Below are 21,636 nucleotides of genomic sequence, written 5' to 3' on the forward strand. Positions count from 1 at the left end.
ACAGAAGTGATTCTTTTACTTTTCTTTAATTAAAATTCTTCTTTTAAGAACCTGATTGCTTTTTCATTGTTCTTAAGATCCAAGGGTTTGGGTCTATGTTCACCTATGCAAATTAGTGAGGATTTTTATCAAGCCTTCCCCAGGAAAGGGGGTGTAGGGCTTGGGGGGATTTTGGGGGGAAAGATGTTTCCAAGTGGGCTCTTTCCCCGTTATATTTGTTAGACACTTGGTGGTGGCAGCAATAAAGTCCAAGGGCAAAAGGTAAAATAGTTTGTACCTTGGGGAAATTTTAACCTAAGCTGGTAAAAATAAGCTTAGGGGGTTTTTCATGCAGGCCCCCACATCTGTACCCTAGAGTTCAGAGTGGGGAAGGAACCTTGACAGGAACAGTTTCAACAGGGAAAATTGAGACTCTGCACCAGAATATCCCATACCACAGTGCTTTGGGCACTCACCTGAGAGATGGGAAGTTTGTGTTCAGATTGCTTCTGCACATCAGAATTGTACCCACGTCTCCCACATCTTGGGTGAGTGCTCTGACCACTGGGCTAAAGCTTATAAGGTGGGCCTCCCCAGCCCTTTTGCGTGTGTTTAGGCATGCCCTGAGCACACCTGCCCAATCAGGTCCTGCAGGTGAGTTTGGTGGGGAAATGCCTAGTTTGAAGACTAAGGCATAAAAGAGGTACCCATGCATCTGAGGCATCTGTGTACATACATACTTGAAGAAATTTGGGTGTCTAGAGACTTTTAACAGAGGATACTCAAGCACCCAGGGATTTTACCTGTCTAATTCTGTAGACACTTGAGAAGGGGTTTTGAGAATCTCAGTAACACCCAGATGTTGGATTTAGCACCTAAAGTGGCAGTCCCTACCTTGGAATACATAAAAAGTTATTGCACTCAATGGAGGTCAAGGTCAGTGTGTGGAGTATTCATTGGTTGCAACAGCTGAAGCAGGAAATAGCCCCGGTACGGGCTAGTCTTCTCAGAAGCACATAGAGGAAGGGGAGAGATTCTGTAGATCATGTACTGAAAGAAATTTGTCAAGTATTTAGACATTTATTATTTCGTACTTTAGGGTCTTGTGCCATATTTACTTTTTCCTCACATGTCAAGATTACAAGTTTGAGTGACAGAAAGGGGGTGGGTGGGAACAAAGAACAAGGAGAAGAAAAATGGTTTTATCAGGAAAGGAGCTCCATTTTATATGTTGACGCTTTGCACTTGCATACCTCTTTTATATGAACTTCTCAAAAACACTTTTTACTAACATTAATGACTATAGCCACAATGCCCCTATGAATTAGCCATTATCATTTTTCAGGAAAGAGTGTGAACAGAGATTTTCAGCTGTCTGAGGCCACCAAGTCAGTGGCAAAGCTGGGAGTAGAACCCAGATCTTCAGATTCCAGTCCTATGTTCAGATTACTAGATAATGCTGCTTTGCTTTTGACATTGAGTTTATGGTGATGGGTAAGACAGAAATTATAATGATTTGGCTAATAGGGGTTACTAGATCACTAATTTTCTTGTTATATATGACACGAGAAAATGTATATATATTATAATGTGCTCAGAACTGCTAATTATGCACACAACTAGTCTATATGGCCTTGTTTCTCTCACTGTTACCCTCATTTACCTCACCTGTTGTTTAGTTTGTTCTTCATCTGGTTGTGGCTTACCTTTTTGTAATCTCTCTAGGACAGGGATTGTCTCATATTGTGTGCTTGATTGGAGCTTCTAGGTGGTAATATAGTAAAAAGAATAATTTGGTAGTATTAGAGAGAGACCAGTGTTTACTCCTGGGGGAATTCTGCACCAAAAAATTAAAAATTCTGGGCACAATATTTTAATATTCTGCATATTTTATATGTCAAAATAACAAAATATAATCGTGCCAGTTTCAATTATTTTGGTATTTTATTTCAAAATACCTGTCAGAAAGTATGTATCTAACAATATAGACCACGCCCCCCCCCCCCAAAATTTCTGGTAATTTTTTTGATAAATAGATTCCTTACTAGGCATATTAATACAGAACTTTGAGTAATTCATTTAAATTACACTACAGAACTGTATTTCATGCACCCATCTGAAGCAGTGCAAAGGCTTGGAGGAGTCAGGGGTAACGGAGGAGCTGAGGGAGAGGGAAAGAGCCTGGAGTGAACCTGGAGAATTGTTGGGTGTGGGTGGGAGAAGTATGGAACTGGGTCTGGGGGGCAGGATTGTTAGGCACTTGGGGAGCCTCCCCCATGGAGACCCTGGCTGACCCGAAGCCTCTCCCATTCAGTCACACATCTGCCCCTGTCCAGGCACCCCCCATCCCCATGTCGCCTTGCAGCCCCCCACTCCCATTCAGCCCCTGGCTCAATGCTGTCACCCCACTAGCTCCTGAGCCCACGCCCCACTCTGTCCCCCATGCCCCCCACTAGCCATTCTGAACCCCAGTCTGTGACCCCCACCCCCCAGCAACACCATGTGCCCCACTCTGACTTAATCTGGCTCCGTGGGCAGGGTGCTGTGATTAACTTCTACTCCTGGGGGAATTCTGCGCCACTGCACAGAATTTTTTTTTCCCAAACGAAAACCATTCTGCCCCAGAAATTCTGCAGTTCTGCCTTTTGCCCAACAGAGGCCTCTGTGGCACCAGAACAACTGGCTGTGTTCATGTTGCTGGCTGTTTTGGCACCATAGCGTCCTCTGGTGGGTGAAAGGTATAACTGCAGCAATTCTTGGGAAGAATGTATTTCCTGCAGGGGGAAAAAAAAATTATGCGCCAGACATGAATTTTGCAGTGGCAGAGAATTCCCCCAGGTGTAAATATTGAACTGCCAGCTTTTGAGTGGGTGGAGACTCTCTATTGTGATGACATTCAAAAGTAATTACTATATTAATATCGGTAACAAGAAGGCGACGGAGAGATAAATTTGTGACTCATCAGGAGGAGATGATTAAGTTTTGTGACATTTTTTTCTTTGTGTAATGCATAAATTTATAGTCAGGTCACTTGTTTCCTGTCTGTAGGAACAGGACAAACCCAATGCTGTTTGTTTTGTAAAAAATTACAACAGTACAGAGTTCTGGGTGAATATATACAATTTCACTATATAATTATATATATGGAAATTAAGTTGATACTATTGCTCTGAATTCTTGCTGCAGTGTAAATTTACATTTTGGTATTTTGACTCTCTGAGAAAATAGGTCATTTAAGTAGTTCTGTGGACTTGACTTCTCGCTAATTGGCGTGCTTGATGGAGGACAAAACCTTCAGCATATATAGCTCTGTAGTATCAACATTCACTTTGTTTAAACCCTTCAGAAAGCAGAGAAGGACTGTGTGTGTTTTTATTTATTTATTTATTTATTTTATATAATATATAAATAAAATTTCCTGAAAATGACTTGACTTTGGTCCAGCTAAATTGGTCAGTGTAGTCATGGTATGGAAAATAAGAAATCGGGGGAAGTGTGTTTTGAGGCTTTTTCTTTCTGCTTTATTGACTTTTTTCAGACCTTTCTTCTTAAGTGTATGAAGGAAAATTCAGAAAATTTAGAAGTGGAGTAGAATCCTAATGGTCTCTGGGGGAAAGCAGCTTCATTCACAGACATTCTTCCCTATGGGTCTGAAAGGGATTTTAAAGAAACTTATTTTAAATGGAGCTTGGGCATGTGTCCTATGCTGTCACTTCTGGGACTAGACCAAGGGCTAGTCATTAACTGGAATAAGCCCTTTGAAGTGATTATAGTAGAACTGTGTTAATTTGACTCAGTGTGTGAGCAGCTGACGATCAGGTGATCTTGCCTTAAAATTCTCCAGTTTGGAGACTGGCATATATTTAAATATCTATTCGATTTTATTGATCATCCGTGGAGGACAAAGTGATACTAGACTGGATAGAACACTTTTTAAGAGAGGGGCTGTAACCTGGCAACTGGCTTTTTCATTTAAGTTAAAAGGTTTTAGACTGGCTCCAAGATACGAGACTCGTTGTAACCAGTTCAATAAGGATGGCTGAAATACTTCTTGCACGCCATCTTATTCAGGAAATCTGAGATAGAAATGGCACGTTCTTCTTCAAATGCTTCCTCAGGTCCATTCCACGTTAGGTACGTGTGTGTTGCGTGCACTGTCACCGAGATTTTTCCCTTGGTGGTGCCCGCCAAGCCGGTGGTGCCATGCACTCATGCACTGATACAAGGGGCTCAGTTGGCCCCGCACCCTCTCAGTTCCCTCTTACCTCCCGTGACGGTCACTGGAACAGCTTCTCTTGCTTTGGCAAGGTGATCATTCAGGGTTGGGTTTTTTTCATGTTATTCTCTAGTTATCTTCATTTTAATTTCTAATAGTAGTGTAAATAGTATTAGTGTATAGATAGACTCCCCTCTCTTAGTTTAAAGAGGCTTCTTTCGTCTTTGGGGCCTGGCATGCCCTGGTCTCTGGGCTTCAAACCTTGCACGTCCTGTGACAAACCTATGCCAGTGAGCGACCCACACTCTAGCTGTCTGAAGTGTCTGGGAGAAGCTCACTGACGAGTGTTGTCAAATCTGCTGCAACTTCAAGCCTTGTACAAAAAAGGATAGGGAGGCTAGACTAAGGACTATCCTAATGGAAGCCATGCTTAGACTGGTGTTGGAGGCAAGCCAGTCTGACTCGGCACCGAGCACCTCGGCTTCAGTGCGAAGCGCTCCTCCGGCACTGCATGTTTCTTGGCACCATTCCCCCTCTCTGGTACCAAGAAAGAGGCAGAAGAAACAATGGTCCAAGAGGGGACACTCCCTAGTACAAAGAAAAGACAAACAAGGAGTGTGCAGCGGAGCGTGACCTGTGTCATGTCTCTTCTTCACCCTTGTTACCATAGCGTTGACTCTGCCCTGCTTGCAGGTGCTGTTGAGTCTGGTGCGGGATCACTCACCAACACCGGAGAGACATTGTGGCACCAGCGGGATTGCAATGTCTTCCACCCTGGAGGTCTTTGCAGCGGCCAGGGACCTGATGACACTCCCTGTTCTGTTGAGCCCAATGGGACAATTGTCGTCTGTGTGGGGGGGGGGGTGTGAGAAAACCTGGATTTGTGCTGGAAATGGCCCAACTTGATTATCATACACATTGTAAGGAGAGTGATCACTTTAGATAAGCTATTACCAGCAGGAGAGTGGGGTGAGGGGAGGTATTTTTTCATGCTTTGTGTGTATAAAAAGATCTTCTACACTTTCCACAGTGTGCATCCGATGAAGTGAGCTGTAGCTCACGAAAGCTTATGCTCAAATAAATTGGTTAGTCTCTAAGTTGCCACAAGTACTCCTTTTCTTTTTGCGAATACAGACTAACACGGCTGTTACTCTGAAGCAAGTCTAGTGGCCATTCTAGAATCCCTGCAGTTTTCTCCTGGTATCGGGGCCTCTGCCCAGCCATTCCTACTTGCTGGTGTCTGAGAGAAGGGCTCCTCCACTGCACCATCCGGCACCCAACTTGGAATCCAGTACCAAGCCCAGTACCCACGCAGGACTTAGGCCTGGATGATGTGGTTGGGGTTGAAGAAGAGAAGGAAGACCCCCCCACACACCTGTACACGCCTCTTCCTCCTCCCCAGACAAAGCTGTCTCAGGACCAAGTGGCTTGATGCCACAGGATGACTTTGGACCTCACCACGAGCTTCTAAAAAGGGTGGCTTCTAACCTGGGGCTAGAGATGGAGGTTCTTAGAGTCCTCCCATAGCCTCATTGATATTTTGGCCACGGCAGTCCCATCAAAGGTGGCTCTACCCCTCAATGAGGCTGTTATGGGTCCAATCAGGTCCCTGTGGCAGACCCCATCCTCTCTCTCTCTCTCTCCCCCACCTCAATTTGGGCAGAGAAAAAGTACTATGTGGCCAATGAGAGGGACAGACAAGAACAGTTAGGTGCAAATCCCAAGCAAAAGGACTTAAAGAAGCTAGTGCTGTTTCGTAAGAAGATTTATTCGATGGGTGGGTTACAGCTTTGCATTTCCAACCAACAAACCTTTGCTTGGGAGGTACAATTACAGTATTTGGGACTCTATGGCAAATTTTTAAGACTTGATGCCACATGACTGCAGGCAAGAGTTTTCTGTCCTGACGGAGGAATGGAAGACCATAGTCAGAGCCTTCCTCCAAGCAGCCCTAGACACAGCTGATGCAGTGGCCAGAACAATGGCTTCGGCTGTTCTCATGAGAAGGTGCTCCTGGCCCCAATCCTCAGGGCTACCACCTGAGGCCACTAGTCAGTCCAGGATCTTCCCTTTGAAGGTACAGAATAGACCAACTCAAAGCTCCATGGTCTGAATGACTCCAGGACTACCCTCAGATCTCTGGACCTCTACTCTTTGGCACCTTCAAGGAAGCATTTCAAGCCTCAGGCGCTGGACCGCTTCTCAGCTCTGCTGCTTCACCAGGACCTATTTAAAAAAATGGAGCAGGGGTTACAAGCACAGGCAACTGCCCCCCTCCATCTCAGCTTCGCTACCGGGGTCACACAGGTACTGCGAGGCCCCAAACAGAACTTCACAAAATGCTTGGCAGTGGTAGCTGCTTTCCTCAGAAGGCGAGGCGTTCAAGTCTATCTGTACCTAGAACAACTGGGTGATCAGTGGCCAATCAGAGGCTCAAGTGAAAAACTGCACCTGGTCCAAGCCATCTTCCATGCTCTGGGTCAGTTGATAAATGAGCAAAAGTTGACTGTCGTTCCTGTCCAGCGAATAGTGTGTATCAGGGCAGTGCTTGACTTGACCTGGGCCAGAGCCTTCCTCCCAGGGGCTTGATTCCAGACAATGTCAGCTCTGATATCCAAGTTCAATGCCCACCCCACAATGACAGCCTCAGACTTTTGAGCCACATGGCTGTGTGCACTTACAAGATATGGCAAGCAAGGCTGCGCCTCAGACCCCTTCAAGTTTGGCTGGCCTCTGTGTACTCACTGAATCACACCCTTTGGACTCGGTGATTACAGTTCCTGCCCCAGTCCTTGCCTCCCTCGACTGGTAGAAGGATTCCCCGATTAGTGGTCATGAGCATGTTCCCTTTGTCACCACCAGTCTTTAGTATCCCTAATTTTGGATGCATCTTATCTAGGTTGGGGGGCTCGTCTCAAGCACCTCAGAACTCAGCCTGTGGTCCCAGGAAGAGCTTTCCCTGCACATAAATGTCAGAGAGCTCAGAGCAGTCTGCTTAACTTGCCAAGTGTTCCTTCCCCAGATCATGGGCAAAGTTGTGCAAGTGCTTATGGACAACACAGCAGCCATGTTTTACATCAATAGACCAGGACAAGTGTGTTCCTCTACCCTGTGCCAGGAGGCCATCTGCCTGTGGGACTTCTGTGTGAAACACTGCATCCACCTTGAAGTTTCCCATCTTCTGGGAGCCTGGAACGCTGTGATAGATCACCTCAGCAGGTCTTTCTCCTCTTCTCACCATAAGCGGTCCCTTCACCCAGAGGTGATCAGATCCATCTTGGAGGTGGGGATCTCCCCAGGTAGACCTGTTTGCAACCAGGTTGAAAAGGAAACGTCAGCAGTTTTGCTTGCTATGCAGTCACAGCCCAGGCTCTTGCTGGCGCCTTCCTACTTCCACAGACAGAGCTCCTGTTCTATGCATTACCTCCTGTTCCTGTGGTACACAAGGTCCTTCTGAAAGTCAAGTGAGAAAAGACAAGGGTTATCCTTGTAGCCCCTGGGTGGCCGCGACAGTGCTGGTTCAGCATGCTGCTGGACCTGTCAATAGTACTACTGCTTCTGCCCCTCCCAGACCTGATCTCACAAAATCATGTCTGTTTACTCTACCTGAACCTCAGGGCCCTCCACCTGACCATCAGGGAAGCTCCATGGTTGAACAAGTCTGCCAGGTCTTGCTAGGTAGTAGGAAACCGTGTACTAGAGCAAGTTACCTAGCCACATGAAAGAGTTTCTTGGTGTGGTCTTCCCTATGAGGTCTCTCTCCGACTCCATCACCCCTCCAGTCTGTGCTGGAATACCTGTTTCACCTGAAACAACAGGGTCTGGCCTTTTCATCAATTAATCTGCAATTTGTGGCAATCTCAGCCTTCCACCCTGTGGTGGACAGTAAGTCGGTCTTGTCTCATGAATTATCCATCCACTTCCTCAAGGGATTAGAGAGACTTTACCCTCAAATTTGCAAAATGATTCCACTGTGGGACTTAAACCTGTTCTTGTCAAGACTCATGGGCCCTCCCTTTGAGCCGCTGGCATCATGCTGTCTGTCGTATCTTTCCTGGAAGGTCACCTTCCTGGTAGCAATTACCTCGGCCAGGAGGGTCTCAGCAATTATGGCTCTTATATCAGAACCCCTGTATCTGATGTTCTTTAAGGACAAGATACAACTGAACCCCCACCTAGTGTTCCTTCCAAAGGTGGTCTCGCAGTTTCATAGTAACCAGGCTATTTTCCTGCCAGTTTTCCTTCTCAAGCCATGCAGGAATTCAGAGGAGCAGCGTCTCCACTCGTTGGATGTTAGATGCGCCCTGGCCGTCTATATTTAGAAGACCAAGCCAATCCGTAAATTTACGGAGCTCTTTGTTGCAGTTGCAGACAAGATGAAAGGCCTCCCGGTTTCAGCCCAGATAATTTCATCCTAGATCACTTCCTGCATTCGTATGTGTTACAAGCAGGCAGGTGTTGCACCTCCTGCCATCTTGACTGCTCATTCAACGAGAGCTCAGGCTTCATCAGTGGCATTTCTGGCTCAGGTCCTGATGCAAGACATCTGCAGAGCTGCAATCTGGTCGTCAGTACATACCCTCTCCCCCCACTGCACTATCACCCAGCAGGCCAGAGATGATGCCAAGTTCGGAAGAATACTGTTGCAGTCTGCATGTCTATGAACTCCAAACCCACCTCCTTGGGTACCGCTTGTAAGTCACCTAAAGTGGAATGGACATGACCAAGTTCTTGAAGAAGAAAAAATGGTTACTAATGTTTCCGTAACTATTGTTCTCCAAAATGTGTGGTTCATGTCCATTCCACGACCCACCCTCCTACCCCTCTGTCAGAGTTAGTCAGCAAGAAGGAACTGAGAGGGTTAGGGGCCAGCCAGACTCTTTATACCAGCACATAAGTGCATGGTATCTGTCAGGCTGGCTCTAGCGCCCTCTGGTACCACTGAGGGAAAAATTTCCTGTGATGGTGCACGCACACCTAATGTGGAATGGACATGAGCAACACATCACAAAGAACAATATTTACGGAAAAGTTAGTAACCACTTTTTTTTCCTGAAGGGAAGCCCCTCTATTCCAGACTGTTTAAGGATGGGAGGGAAGATACCCCACATTACCTAACTTCATAAAAAGAAGAGTTGATCCTAATGTCCCATAATAAAGCCACACTTGGTGTGTCTACTGTTCTCTAAAGGGAAACGTGGCACTGAAGGATAAGTCATGATAAGTCATGAAACAAAAAGTAGATTTGTTGAGGGAATTGGAGGTGGGATGAAGAGATGCATGTGATTGCTACCTTCATAAATAGTTCCGTGCTCCATAAATTGTTCCCTGCATCATGCAGCCCCTGCCTACGTTTCTAACTTGGTCACCTTTTGAATCCAAGGTCTCCTATCCCTTTCTATTCCATCAAAGATACCAGTCTAATTGAGACCTACTTTCCATCTTCTGTTGCAGAAGCAGTCTCTTTGTCTCTTGCCATGCTCCCCTTTGCTTATAGTACCTTTCTCAGTTCTGTTGTCAAGGCTCCACTGTTTTATTCAAATCATTCCAGAGAAATCACCTCTGCCAGTCTTTAAAAAATGTGCTTATACTTCAAAACAAAACAAATATTTCAACTACTCAGATGTATATATTCATAAAGAAGAGAATATCTGTGTATTTAACAAATGTCCTTTCTTGCTTCTCCCTTTTCTTGGTGTCTGTTACTATTTCAGTTGTTTATGTAATCCACTGTTGAAATTGTCTGCTCCTTGGGGCAGGGTTATTTCATCTTGGTGTTTACTGGTAAATGTGTAGAACAGCTGTGGTCAAATTCTGTCCTCAGTTACACCTGTCAGTCTAATTGTCCTTCGGTGAAAGTTTCGCTCTTGTAAATGAAGGCAAAATTTGAACTGCAGTCTGTTTCCTGGAGAACTGGGACCCATATTTGAGTTTGTGGCAAACAAGCAAGCCTTGCCTGTGAGAGAATCAGAGCAAAAAGACAAGGACATACAATTCTTGTGATGTTGGGACATGCCATTCCTGTACTGTCATTTCAAACAGATCTGAAAATTAAGATGTAAGGAGGGGTTTTGTTTTTTTCTTGTGATTAATCTTTTGTGTATTGAAGGTCAGAGCAGTATAAGTGTAAGATAAGAAATTTTTAACCGGTGATAGTACGATATGACTTATGAATTCCACGGTGTTCTAATATGATAATGTAATGGTTAACCCCCTCAAAACAAGAACTGCTCTTCATTATCACCATATCTAGAAATGGAAGGAGAAATAAAATTTCTTTATCAATAAAATTTAGTGTCTTCACACAAATATTTGATTTACTACCAGTGTGTCAATATATAAAAACTTAAATTAACAATAGGCTTTTATTTTCTACAGTCGGATGGACAGACTCAGACTTGTGCTACTGTGCTAAAAATAGATGTGTAGCTGTTGCAGCTTGGGCTTTGAAGCCTAGGCACGGGGGGTGGGGTTTAGAGCCCAAGCTCCAGCCTAAGTTGCAACTTCAAAGTGCTGTCTACACTGCTATTTTTAGTGTGGTAGTGTAACCTGTGGGTGGACTAGAGTTCACTTCATTGCCCTTCACCAGTGCCTTAAAAAAACCGAGCTCCCATAGAAAAGCAGCAAGAGACCCAGAATTCAGTCTCTAAAGATTTTCAGCAAGGATTGCACGGGGTCAGCCTCCACACATTCAAGTCTCAAAAAGAACAAAAGGAATGAACTTAATTAAGTACCAGTTTTATAAATTCTTATGATAAAGAAACATAGTTAAAATTTATTTTTATAGTATAACATGGCTACTTTATAATCCACATACATTATCTTCACAGTTTATTCATAAGCATAAATAAAGAAAACAAATTAAATCTAAACAGGTCAGTCCCCACAGAAACACAGTTAAAAGAAACTGAGCTCCCAAAAGCTTAGGTTTAGTTTATTTGAGTCTCTATTAGTCCTTGATCACGAAATTTATATAGTCTGCTGAGTTAAAAGCAACATCTTCCCACCACTTGCTTGTAGAAATCTTTAGTTGGAATCCATGAAGACTCTTCCTCCTGCTCTGCTGAAATCAACTCAGTTAGCTAGTTAGCTACACAATTAATCAACCACTTAGTTCAGTATATAGATTTAAAAAAAAAGAAAACTGCTGCAAAATGCTTTAGAGTTAGGGAAAACAGTCTGCTTTCTGCTCCAGGAGCTCAGCTTCTCTCAAACCATACAGTGTGCATGGCCTTTTGCAAAATAGCTGCCCTGACTACTTGCCCTTATGAAGTCTGAGTTCAGCAACAGGGAACCTATTTAGCATTCCCAAAACTGCCACACCCTATTCCAGAAACTTCTGAGTGTGGAGATCTAATTGCATCTGCCCAGACCAGATATAAAAAATGGTTCAGCATCTGACATACCGTCTTAGGTTGTCCTACAACACAGCCTCTAACAAGACCAGGCTGTCCTGGACACTAGGTAACAGGATTGTTTACCTTTACACTAAGAAAGTTGGCAAGGCACCAAAGTCTGCATGTGGTGTGTGTCCAGGAAGACTTTGCGGTGTTCGTGCTGTGCACCCTAAAGTCCTTATGAGGTTGTCAAAAACAAAGAAGCATGTTAGCAGAGCCTATGGCAGTTCCACGTGTGCTACATGTGTCCGTGACAGAATCAAATGAGCTTTCCTTATTGAGGAGCAGAATATTGTGCTTTGTGTCTTCAGCACCTTCACAACAGAGTCAGAAATCGAAGTGAATCTCTTTGTATTGTCTGCCTAATAAATGAAAATTCAACTTTACCAAAAAAAAAAAAAAAAAAAAAAAAAGGACCCAGACACAACTTGTTCCTACCCCATCCCCATAGACCTCTTTAAAGAGATCTCCCTATTAGGCACGAGGGTTACCGTAGCATGAGTTCCGTGAGACATAGTCTGCCAGCCTGGGTCAGGAGGTCACTGTGATGGGCTGTGTAGACATACTCATTTCCTTACTCCACTAATTCATACATTTGCTGTGGACTGGGCTGATGCTTTTACGTCCTTCTGTTGACTTAAAGAAATGGTATGGATTTCTGCTCTAGTTTTTTCCCTTTCAAGTTTTCTGTTTCCATGTTTCTTACAGGATGATGCCCGACAACTCTTTGTACTAGCTGGAGCAGCAGAGGAAGGATTTATGACCACGGAACTAGCAGGAGTTATCAAGAGATTGTGGAAAGATAGTGGAGTTCAAGCCTGTTTCAATAGATCCAGAGAATACCAGCTTAATGACTCTGCAGCATAGTAAGTATAGAACTGTAACCAAGCCTGTCCCTCTCCTGTAAAATGGTAAAGATTGTAAGATGAAATTCTTTGAGGCAGTCTGATACTATGCTGATGGGAGTCTTAGAAGTACCTAGATAGAGGTGCCCTTTTCTGGGATCAGACAGCTGCAGCAGTCCTGAAGTAGAAGTCTGAACTCGAAGAAAAGGAATTGGGTGGGGAACCCAAATGTTGTGCTGGAATTAACAGGTCAAATCTGTGAGCAGTGCCCAGAGCAGTTAATGGGAGAAATAAAAACTAACAGGTACTCTCAATTGCTTTATATGGCCAGTTGTTATATTTCTGCCCATATATTGGGGGTGTGGGGTTGAGGGAGGAGTTGTGGTCTCAAAGCTACTTGTTCTGTACATTGAAACCTTCCATGACTGTTGGCTCTGAATCAGCATTGTCGATTGAACTTTGCTTCTGTTCCATTACATTAATATTGTGGTAGCACCCAAAAATACCAATCAGGATTTGTCTTTGTTGTGCTAGGCACTGTACAAATGCATAAATAGAGATAGTTCTTGCCCTAATGAGTTTAAAACTAATTAATTAAGACTAGATGCAGCAACAGAGGATAAACAGATGGAAAATAGGGTAGAAGGAGGATAATAGTAATAAGATCATGTAATTATAGGCTTGTGATGTGTAAATCATGATTCTGAATCATCTGAACGTATTCTAAGTTTAATAAATCTTCTGTTCCTGATTGATCTTCAAATTTGCTGCTACTAGTTTTTTTGCAGTACAAAGGAAAGGGATTGGCTCAGAGTGGCTTTAGCATATCTAAAGCATGAATTACCAACACTGAGCAGTACACAAGTGTCATAAAAATAAAGGGAAGGGTAACCACCTTTCTGTATACAGTGCTATAAAATCCCTCCTGGCCAGAGGCAGAACCCTTTCAACTGTAAAGGGTTAAGAAGCTAAGATAACCTCGCTGGCACCTGACCAAAATGACCAATGAGGAGACAAGATACTTTCAAAGCTGGAGTCGGAGGGGGAACAAAGGGTCGGTCTGTCTGTCTGTCTGTCTGTGATGCTTTTGCCGGGATCAGGAGTCATGGGAGCAACAGAGGGAAATCAGTGGAGGAATCTGCTCAATATCTAAGATGCCTATAAACAAGTGTAAGGAGTATGGGAAACAAACTGGAAGATCTGGAAGTATTAGTACATAAACTAAATTCTGACTTAATTAGCAGCAGAGACTTGGTGGGATGAGTCTCATGACTGGATTAAGGTATCAAGCTGTTTCTCTCCCTGGGCTCTGGGGGGTCCCCCGTGGCTGGGCTATGGGGGAAGGTGGAGGAGGGGATGTGAGTGTCTGAGCTGGGGGGTGCCCCATAGCTGGGCTCTGAAAGAGGAAGTCTGAGTGTCTGCCCCCTCTGGCAGGGTATGGGGCAGAGAAACAGGAACTGGGTTGTTGTAGGGGTTTCTTTAACTCTCTACTCCTGAGAGAATTTTTGTGTGTCTTTGAATTGTTACAGATATCCTGACAGGTATTTTGAAATAAATTACCAAAATAATTGAAACTGGTATGATTATATAGTCTCATTTTGACAAATAAAATATGAGAATTTTAAAATACTGTGCAAGAAATTTTTATTTTTTTGGAATAAGAAATATCCAGAACACAGTACCTAGCAGTAACGGGCAATTTTAACTATCCAGACTGTTGGAAGACTAATATGGCAAAACACAAAATTTCCAATAAGTTATTAAAACAACTTTTTGTTTCAGAAAGCGGAGGGTGGACAGCCATTTTAGATTTGATTCTGATCATCAGGGTTGAGTCAGTAGCAAATCTGAAGGTGGAAGGCAATTTGGATTAAAGTGATCATGCTTCATGACAGATTTCATGATTCTAACAAAAGAAGGCATGAGAGCAGCAGAAAAAGAACAATGGACTTTGAAACTTTAAACTCAGAGAACTGGTAGGTAAGGTCCCATAGGAAGAAAATCTAAAGGAAAAAGGAGTTCAGGAGAGCTGGCAGTTTCTCAAGACAACAATATTAAAAGCACAACTGTAAACTGTCCTTGTGTGAAGGAAAGATCGGAAGAATGATTAGAGGCCAATATGTTCTATCAGGAACTCTTTAATGATTTGGAAATCCAAATGGAATCCTATGAAAATGGAAACACGGACAAACTGATAAGAAGGTGTACAAAAAAACAGCACAAATGTGTAGAGACAAATACAGAAAGGCTAAGGTAAAAATGAGTTACACTTAGCAAATGACATAAAAGGCAGTCAGAGGAGGTTAGTTAAATACATTAGGGGCAAGAGAAAGATGATGGAAAGTGTAGGTCTGCCACATAACAGGGAAAGAGAACTGTCATAAATATAAAGGGAAGGGTAACCACCTTTCTGTATACGGAACCATAAAATCCCTCCTGGCCAGGGGCAAAACCCTTTCACCTGTAAAGGGTTAAGAAGCTAAGATAACCTCGCTGCCACCTGACCAAAATGACCAATGAGGAGACAACATACTTTCAAAGCTGATGGCAGGGGGGCACAAAGGGTCAGTCTGTCTGTGTGATGCTTTTGTCGGGACCAGACCAGGAATGCTCTTCAGAACTCCTGTAAAAAGTTAGTAAGCAATCTAGCTAGAAATGAGTTAGATTTTCTTTTGTTTAATGGTTGGTAAAAATAGTTGTGCTGAATGAAATGTATATTCCTGTTTTTGTGTCTTTTTGTAACTTAAGGTTTTGCCTAGAGGGATTCTCTATGTTTTGAATCTGATTACTCTGTAAGGTATTTACCATCCTGATTTTACAGAGGTGATTCTTTTATCTTTTCTTTAATTAAAAATTTTTCTTTTCAGAACCTGATTGATTTTTCATTGTTCTTAAGATCCAGGGATTTGGGTTTGTGTTCACCTGTACAAATTAGTGAGGATTTTTATCAAGCCTTCCCCAGGAAAGGGGGTGTAGGGCTTGGGGGGATATTTTGCGGGAAGACGTCTCCAAGTGGGCTCTTTCCCTGTTCTTTGTTTAACACGCTTGGTGGTGGCAGCATACGGTTCAAGGACAAGGCAAAGTTTGTACCTTGGGGAAGTTTTTAACCTAAGCTGGTAAAAATAAGCTTAGGGGGTCTTTCATGCAGGTCCCCACATCTGTACTAGAGTTCAGAGTGGGGAAGGAACCTTGACAACAGGCTAAATGATTGGTTTAAATTTAAAAAATATAACAAAATGACCGATTCAAATCCATATAAAATGAACTAAAACATGACGCCATTAGTGCATTGAGATACTATAGATCAGTGTTTCTCAAACTTTTTGATACCAGGGACTGGCTTGCTGCCTTCCTAAACTGTGTCAGGGAGATCTCGGAGACCGGCATTGGTCTACGGATCAGTTGTTGAAAAACACTGCTGTACATATCTCCAGCGTGCTTTTAACTGCTCTGAACCTGGAGGACAGCTTGAACTTTCTAGAGTCTTCAAGTCATCGAGAATAGGGACAAACAGGATGAACTCAAGGTAGCAAATAAGTCTGAAGAAAGCACATCCATGACAAAAAGAACTGGAAAGTCACCTTTGTGGGTCATTTTCCTACTTCTAATAAGATCCCTCAAAGTCTCTATGCCTTCAGTATTTTAGGTAACTAGCTTTGTTGGGGAAATAGTCATTCCTTTTCGAGTGATGGTCCCTATTATATTCCACATGTGCCTGAAGCCAAAGCTTTTCAGAGTGGTTTTGCTCAGTGGTCCGCGTATGTGCCCTTGTATTGCCTTGTGGTTTCGCCTGACTGATAAAAGGCTGCACCACTTGCTGGATCTGCCGGTCCCAGTGCCAGATTTGCATACCCCTCCTGCTTTTGTCGGTGGCGTCCCAGATGCTTTTACTGGTTCTGGTCCCATCAATGGACCAGATACTATTGACTCTGGGGAAACTCGGAAGCACTCTCAGCCCTCAAGAACTGTTCACCCTGGAGGGAGCGAGGTCACCACGTGTTCTGATGCTCTCACCTCTGTAGAGGGCTCCATCTCATGCGTTATATCTACCACCTGCTAGCCGTACCCCTCTAACACATCCTGTTCTATTGACACTGGCATTCATGCAAGACTACGACTCCTGAATCTGACAATCTGGATGTTCAGCATGGTCTGCTGCTTCCATTCAGGAAACACAACTACCAGAGGGTTCCAACAGCTCCATGGCAGTTTACCCCTTTGCCTTACCCAAGAAGCTGGTATCTGTCTCCTTGGGCACAAGTATAACAGCAGCAGGATCAACCGGGTTGGCCATATTGGAGCTCATGGCCCCATTTATATGCTTCCAGAATAGTCTCATTCGGCTCAGCAGAACTCCCCTGTTTCACCGTCCCACCTTGTCTGGCAGAGGTTCAGAAATGAGGTTAGACGAGGCACCGATCAGGCCGGCTCCAACGGTACTGGCGGATCGGAAGAGATTCCTTTCATCATCTCCAGGCGCAGCTGTGTCATCAACACCTTCCTCTCCACCAGATGACTATCGTCAGTTTCAAGAACTCCTGTGGAGATAGCCATTGTCTTTTGAGATTCAACTGGAAGAGGTATGGGACTGTCAGCACTGGTTACTAGACATTCTGCACACATTGGTAAGACCACCCTTGCCAGTACCAATCGATGCTATTCTTCAACCAGCACGCACTGTGTGGCACATCCTGGACACTTGTGCACCAACCCCAAAGGGGGCTGCAAAAAGGTACTACACCTCTTCTCCCCCACCCCAAACCAGAATTTTTATTTTCACACCCTCCACCTAACTTCTTGGTAATACAGGCTGTATTGGAGCAGACCAAACGACAATACCCACACTCCATCACGGCAGACAGGGAGGGTAAGAGACCTGACCTCATGGGTCGAACGGTCTTCTCCTCAACTAGACTGCAGTTCCAGATCTCTAACTACTTGGCACTGATGGCCAAGAATGGCTTTATAAACTATGACTGGATGGAGGAATTTGCAGATAAGTTACCTCATCAGGATTGTACTTGATTCCAAGCAATTGTACAGGAAGACAAGTTTGTCACCAAGTCCATACTTCAGGCTGCAGTTGGTTCAGCGGACACGTCCTTGCATGTATTGGTGACTGGAATTGTCATGAGGAAGGAATCCTGGTTACAATCCTTAGGTTTCCCTAGAGAGGTGCTAAACACTATTGAGGACCTTTCCTTCAATGAATCACACCTCTTCAATCAGAAAACTGATGATTCCTTACACTAACTAAAAGACTCTAGAGCAGTGGTGGGCAATGTGTGGCCCGGTGGGACGGGCCATTGCTTCTTGCAGCTCCCATTGTCTCGGAATGGTGAACTGCAGCCACTGTGAGCTGTGGAGGGCCGTGCCCGCGGACAATCAATGTCAGCAAAATGTCTCGCGGCCCGCAATCAGATTATCCTGATGGGCCGCATGCAGCCCACGGGCCGCAGGTGGCCCACCACTGCTCTAGAGTCACCTTATGATCCTTGGGCATATATACACTGGAACCAAAGAGAAAATTTTATCGCCCACCATCAGCCCAACAATATAGAACTCCACACTTCTGCCACCAGTGGACGTATGAACCTCATCAGAACTGCCCTAAGGTACTCCAAGCATGTCTGCCTGTTCCAGTAATGCAGACCTCTGCACAACACACTGTCATCACAAAAGTGGTCTTTTAGTGCACCTAGAGAGCCATCAGTCACTCTGCACACCAGTGCTCTTACCCTCCGCCCCTTTCGAGGGTCATCTCAAACTCTTTCTACCCGCTTGAGAGTTATATAACAATGGGCAAGTGGGTCTTGGACATCATTCAACATGACTACACCACAGAGTTTATGATGAGGCCTCCTCCACATCCCCCTCCCGCCCCAGAGATCCCTTTCATGACAGTATTCTTACCCTACAGATGGACTTCCTCCTGCAGAGAGGAGCAGGAGAGCCAGTCTCGGCAGCCTTTTGTGGCACAGGGTTCTGTTCCAACTATTTCCTGGTAACCAAGAAGAAAGCGGGATGGAGACCAATCTTTGATCTCCGACCCTTCAACCATTCGATTTGCAAGTCAAAATTCCATATGGTCACACTTGTGGCCATCATTCCCTCACTGGAAAAAGGCATGTGGCTCTCAACATACATATGACCTACAGAAGGTTCCTAAGATTCAAAGTGGGGCATCGACACTTCCAATACAGGGTCTCATCCAGATTTGCTGCTGCCCCACAAGTTTTTACAAAGGTTTTCTCTGTGGTAGCTTCTCACCTATGGTGTCAGGGAATCCTTGTCTTCGCCAACCTGGATAACTGTCTATTGGCAGTGTGGTCCAAAGAGGAAGCTCAAGCATTGATGTCCCAGCTTCTTCTACTTCTCTCCTCCCTAAGAGAGAGCATCAATGTCGAAAAATCAACTTTGTGCCACCCTTAGTCCCTGGAATTCGTAGGATCTCACATAGATGTGATCTCTGCACGAGCTTATATACGACAGGACAGATTCCAGAGCCTACTGAACCAAATAGTCCTGATAACCTTCAACGGCCTGGTCTCTGCCAAGACCTGCCTTTCCATTCTAGGGCACATGGCGGTGTGCACATACATCACACCCTTCACCCACCTGCATCTTCACTGTCTACAGCTATGGCTGCAAAGAATCTATTCTCCTATGCACCAATCTATGCACACCCTATTTAACGTTCCACTCAATGTCATCTCTTCTCTTCGGTGGTGGACAGACTCGCTACAAGTCTGCTCCGGGATGCCTTCCTCCCATCCTTGCCAACTGTGATATTCATAATGGGCGTGTCGCTCACAGGCTGGGGTAGAGTGTCTCAACCTTTCCAGACTATTGTATCCTTTTCAGGAGTCCGATTTGTCTTGTGTACCCCAGGTTTCACCTCACTTAAAAACTACTTGCTTGCAAAGTCGGACATAAAAATACAAGTGTGACAGCACACTGTTACTGAAAAATTGCTTACTTTCTCATTTTTACAATATAATTATAAAATAAATCAATTGGAATATAAATATTGTACTTACATTTCAGTGTTTTGTATATAGAGCAGTATAAACAAGTCATTGTATGAAATTTTAGTTTGTACTGACTTCGCTAGTGCTTTCTATGTAGCCTGTTGTAAAAATAGGCAAATACCTAGAGGAGTTGATGTACCCCTGTAAGACCTCTACATACCCCCAGGGGTACGTGTATCCCTGGTTGAGAACCGCTGGGCTGGGGCACTTACATTGGAGATCACAAGGCACCTGGACCCATGCGAGAGTCCAGAATGCACATAAACATACTCAAACTTTGAGCAGTACACAAAGCATGTCACGTGTTCTTACCAGTTATCTGTTATTGCCACATCCTTATCATGTCAGACAACACCACCACAGTATACTACATAAACAAAGTAGCACAAGGTCCCCAGCGCTGTGTATGAAGGCAATTCCTCTGGGAATGGTGCATTGCACACCATATCCTTTTGTCAGCAGCCTACCTGCCTGGTACCCAGAATGCGATCATAGATTCTCTCAGCAAGACCTTTGCAACGGACCACAAATGGGAGTTGCACGAAACGATAATCACAGACAACCTTGGTCACTGGGGCACACCAATCAAAGATCTTTTTTGCATAACACACCAACACCAAGTGCACCCAGTATTCCTCTAGGAGAGGACTCTGTCACTCACTGAGCAACGCTCCGGTCGTCGATTGATCAGACCGGACAAACTATGCCCCCTCCCTCCCCCGCGTCCTCCATAAACTCCAGCAGGACAGCCATTCTAATCTCTCCATTCTGGTGTCGTCAGTTCTGGTTCCTTCTTTTTCTCCACATGTTGAAACAACCTCCACTCCAACTCCAGACATTTCCGGAACTGCTGGCAACACAATGGCAGACTCAGGCATCCAGATCCACGGAAGCTACACTTGACAGCATAGATTTTGAATGGACACCTCCATTAGCACACGAATGCTCATTGGCAGTACAAGACCTCTTCTCCAGTAGCCAGAAGGACTCCACAAGGCAATCCTGCTAGGCCAAATGGACATGCTTCACCTCCAGGGCCCAAGATCTTACCCCCAAAGCTGTGGACATCCCTATGCTTTGACTATTTCCTCTACCTGAAAACCTCAGGACTCGATCTCAGCTCTGTCAGAGTGCATGCAGTCACCATTAGTGCTTTCCACCCTCCAGTAGAAGGGTATTTGATTTTTACTCACCCCTAGACCGTGCGATTCTGGAAGGGCCTTTTATGTAAATATCTGCCAATTCAGCCTATCACTCCCTGATTGGACCTCAACCTAGTCTTTACCTCTTTAATGAACTCTCCTTTGAACCGCTGGCCTCCTGCCCTCGCTCTCTTTCTCTCTCCTCTCCACGAAGATTATGTTCCTTGTTGGCATTACCTCAGCGAGGAGGGTTGGTGAACTGGGAGCCGTGCTGGCAAACCCCGCTTTCACCACATTAGAGAAGGACAAGGTCTCACTGTGACTGCATCCCAAGTTTCTGCCAAAAGTGGTTTCCCAATTCCATCTCAACCAACCCATACTCTGCCTACCCCCTTTCCAAAACCACACGCCTCTAATGAGCAACAAGAAAAGGAGTACTTGTGGCACCTTAGAGACTAACCAATTTATTTGAGCATAAGCTTTCATGAACTACAGCTCACTTCATCGGATGCATACTGTGGAAAGTGTAGAAGATCTTTTATGAGATCTTTTAATGAGCAACAGTGACTTCATTTCCTCCATGTGTGTAGGGCCCTGGCCTTTTACCTACAAAGGCCATTCCCAAAGTGTCCCAGGCTATTTGTCTACATAGCTGCGAGAATTAAAGGACGACATGCCATTTCCACCCAGAAAATCTCTGTGGGTCTCAGGGTGCATTAACTGTTGCTATCAATTGTCGGGAACTCCCCACCAGATGGGATACAAGCCCATTCCACGAGAGCACAGGCATCAACCACAGCCATGCTCCACGATAGATCCCTTGCAGGTATATGTAGCAGCCACGTGGAGTTCAGTACACACCTTTTCCTCTCACTATGCTCTAGTATGTGCATTCGGTGCCAGATGCCTCATTCGGTGCAGTGGTCCTCTGTTCTACGGTTCCACCATCTTCCTTGCACCATCTTGTCAATCACCCTCAGTGGAACAGAATCGGGCGAAACCACAAGGCAATACAAAGGTGCCTGT

General features: G+C 44.7%; 1 protein-coding gene across 1 annotated transcript in view; it reads left to right on the forward strand.

Annotated features, from left to right (window-relative positions):
• The window catches only part of GNAI1 (G protein subunit alpha i1), a 71,404-nt gene that overhangs the window by 27,502 nt on the left and 22,266 nt on the right, over positions 1 to 21,636 (forward strand). Inside the window, exon 4 of the mRNA XM_074942553.1 lies at positions 12,301 to 12,458. Coding sequence (XP_074798654.1) covers positions 12,301 to 12,458 — 158 coding nt within the window. The remainder of the gene's footprint in view (positions 1 to 12,300; positions 12,459 to 21,636) is intronic.

The sequence above is a fragment of the Natator depressus genome, chromosome 1 (genome assembly GCF_965152275.1).
Source record: "Natator depressus isolate rNatDep1 chromosome 1, rNatDep2.hap1, whole genome shotgun sequence".
Lineage (NCBI taxonomy): Eukaryota > Metazoa > Chordata > Testudines > Cheloniidae > Natator > Natator depressus.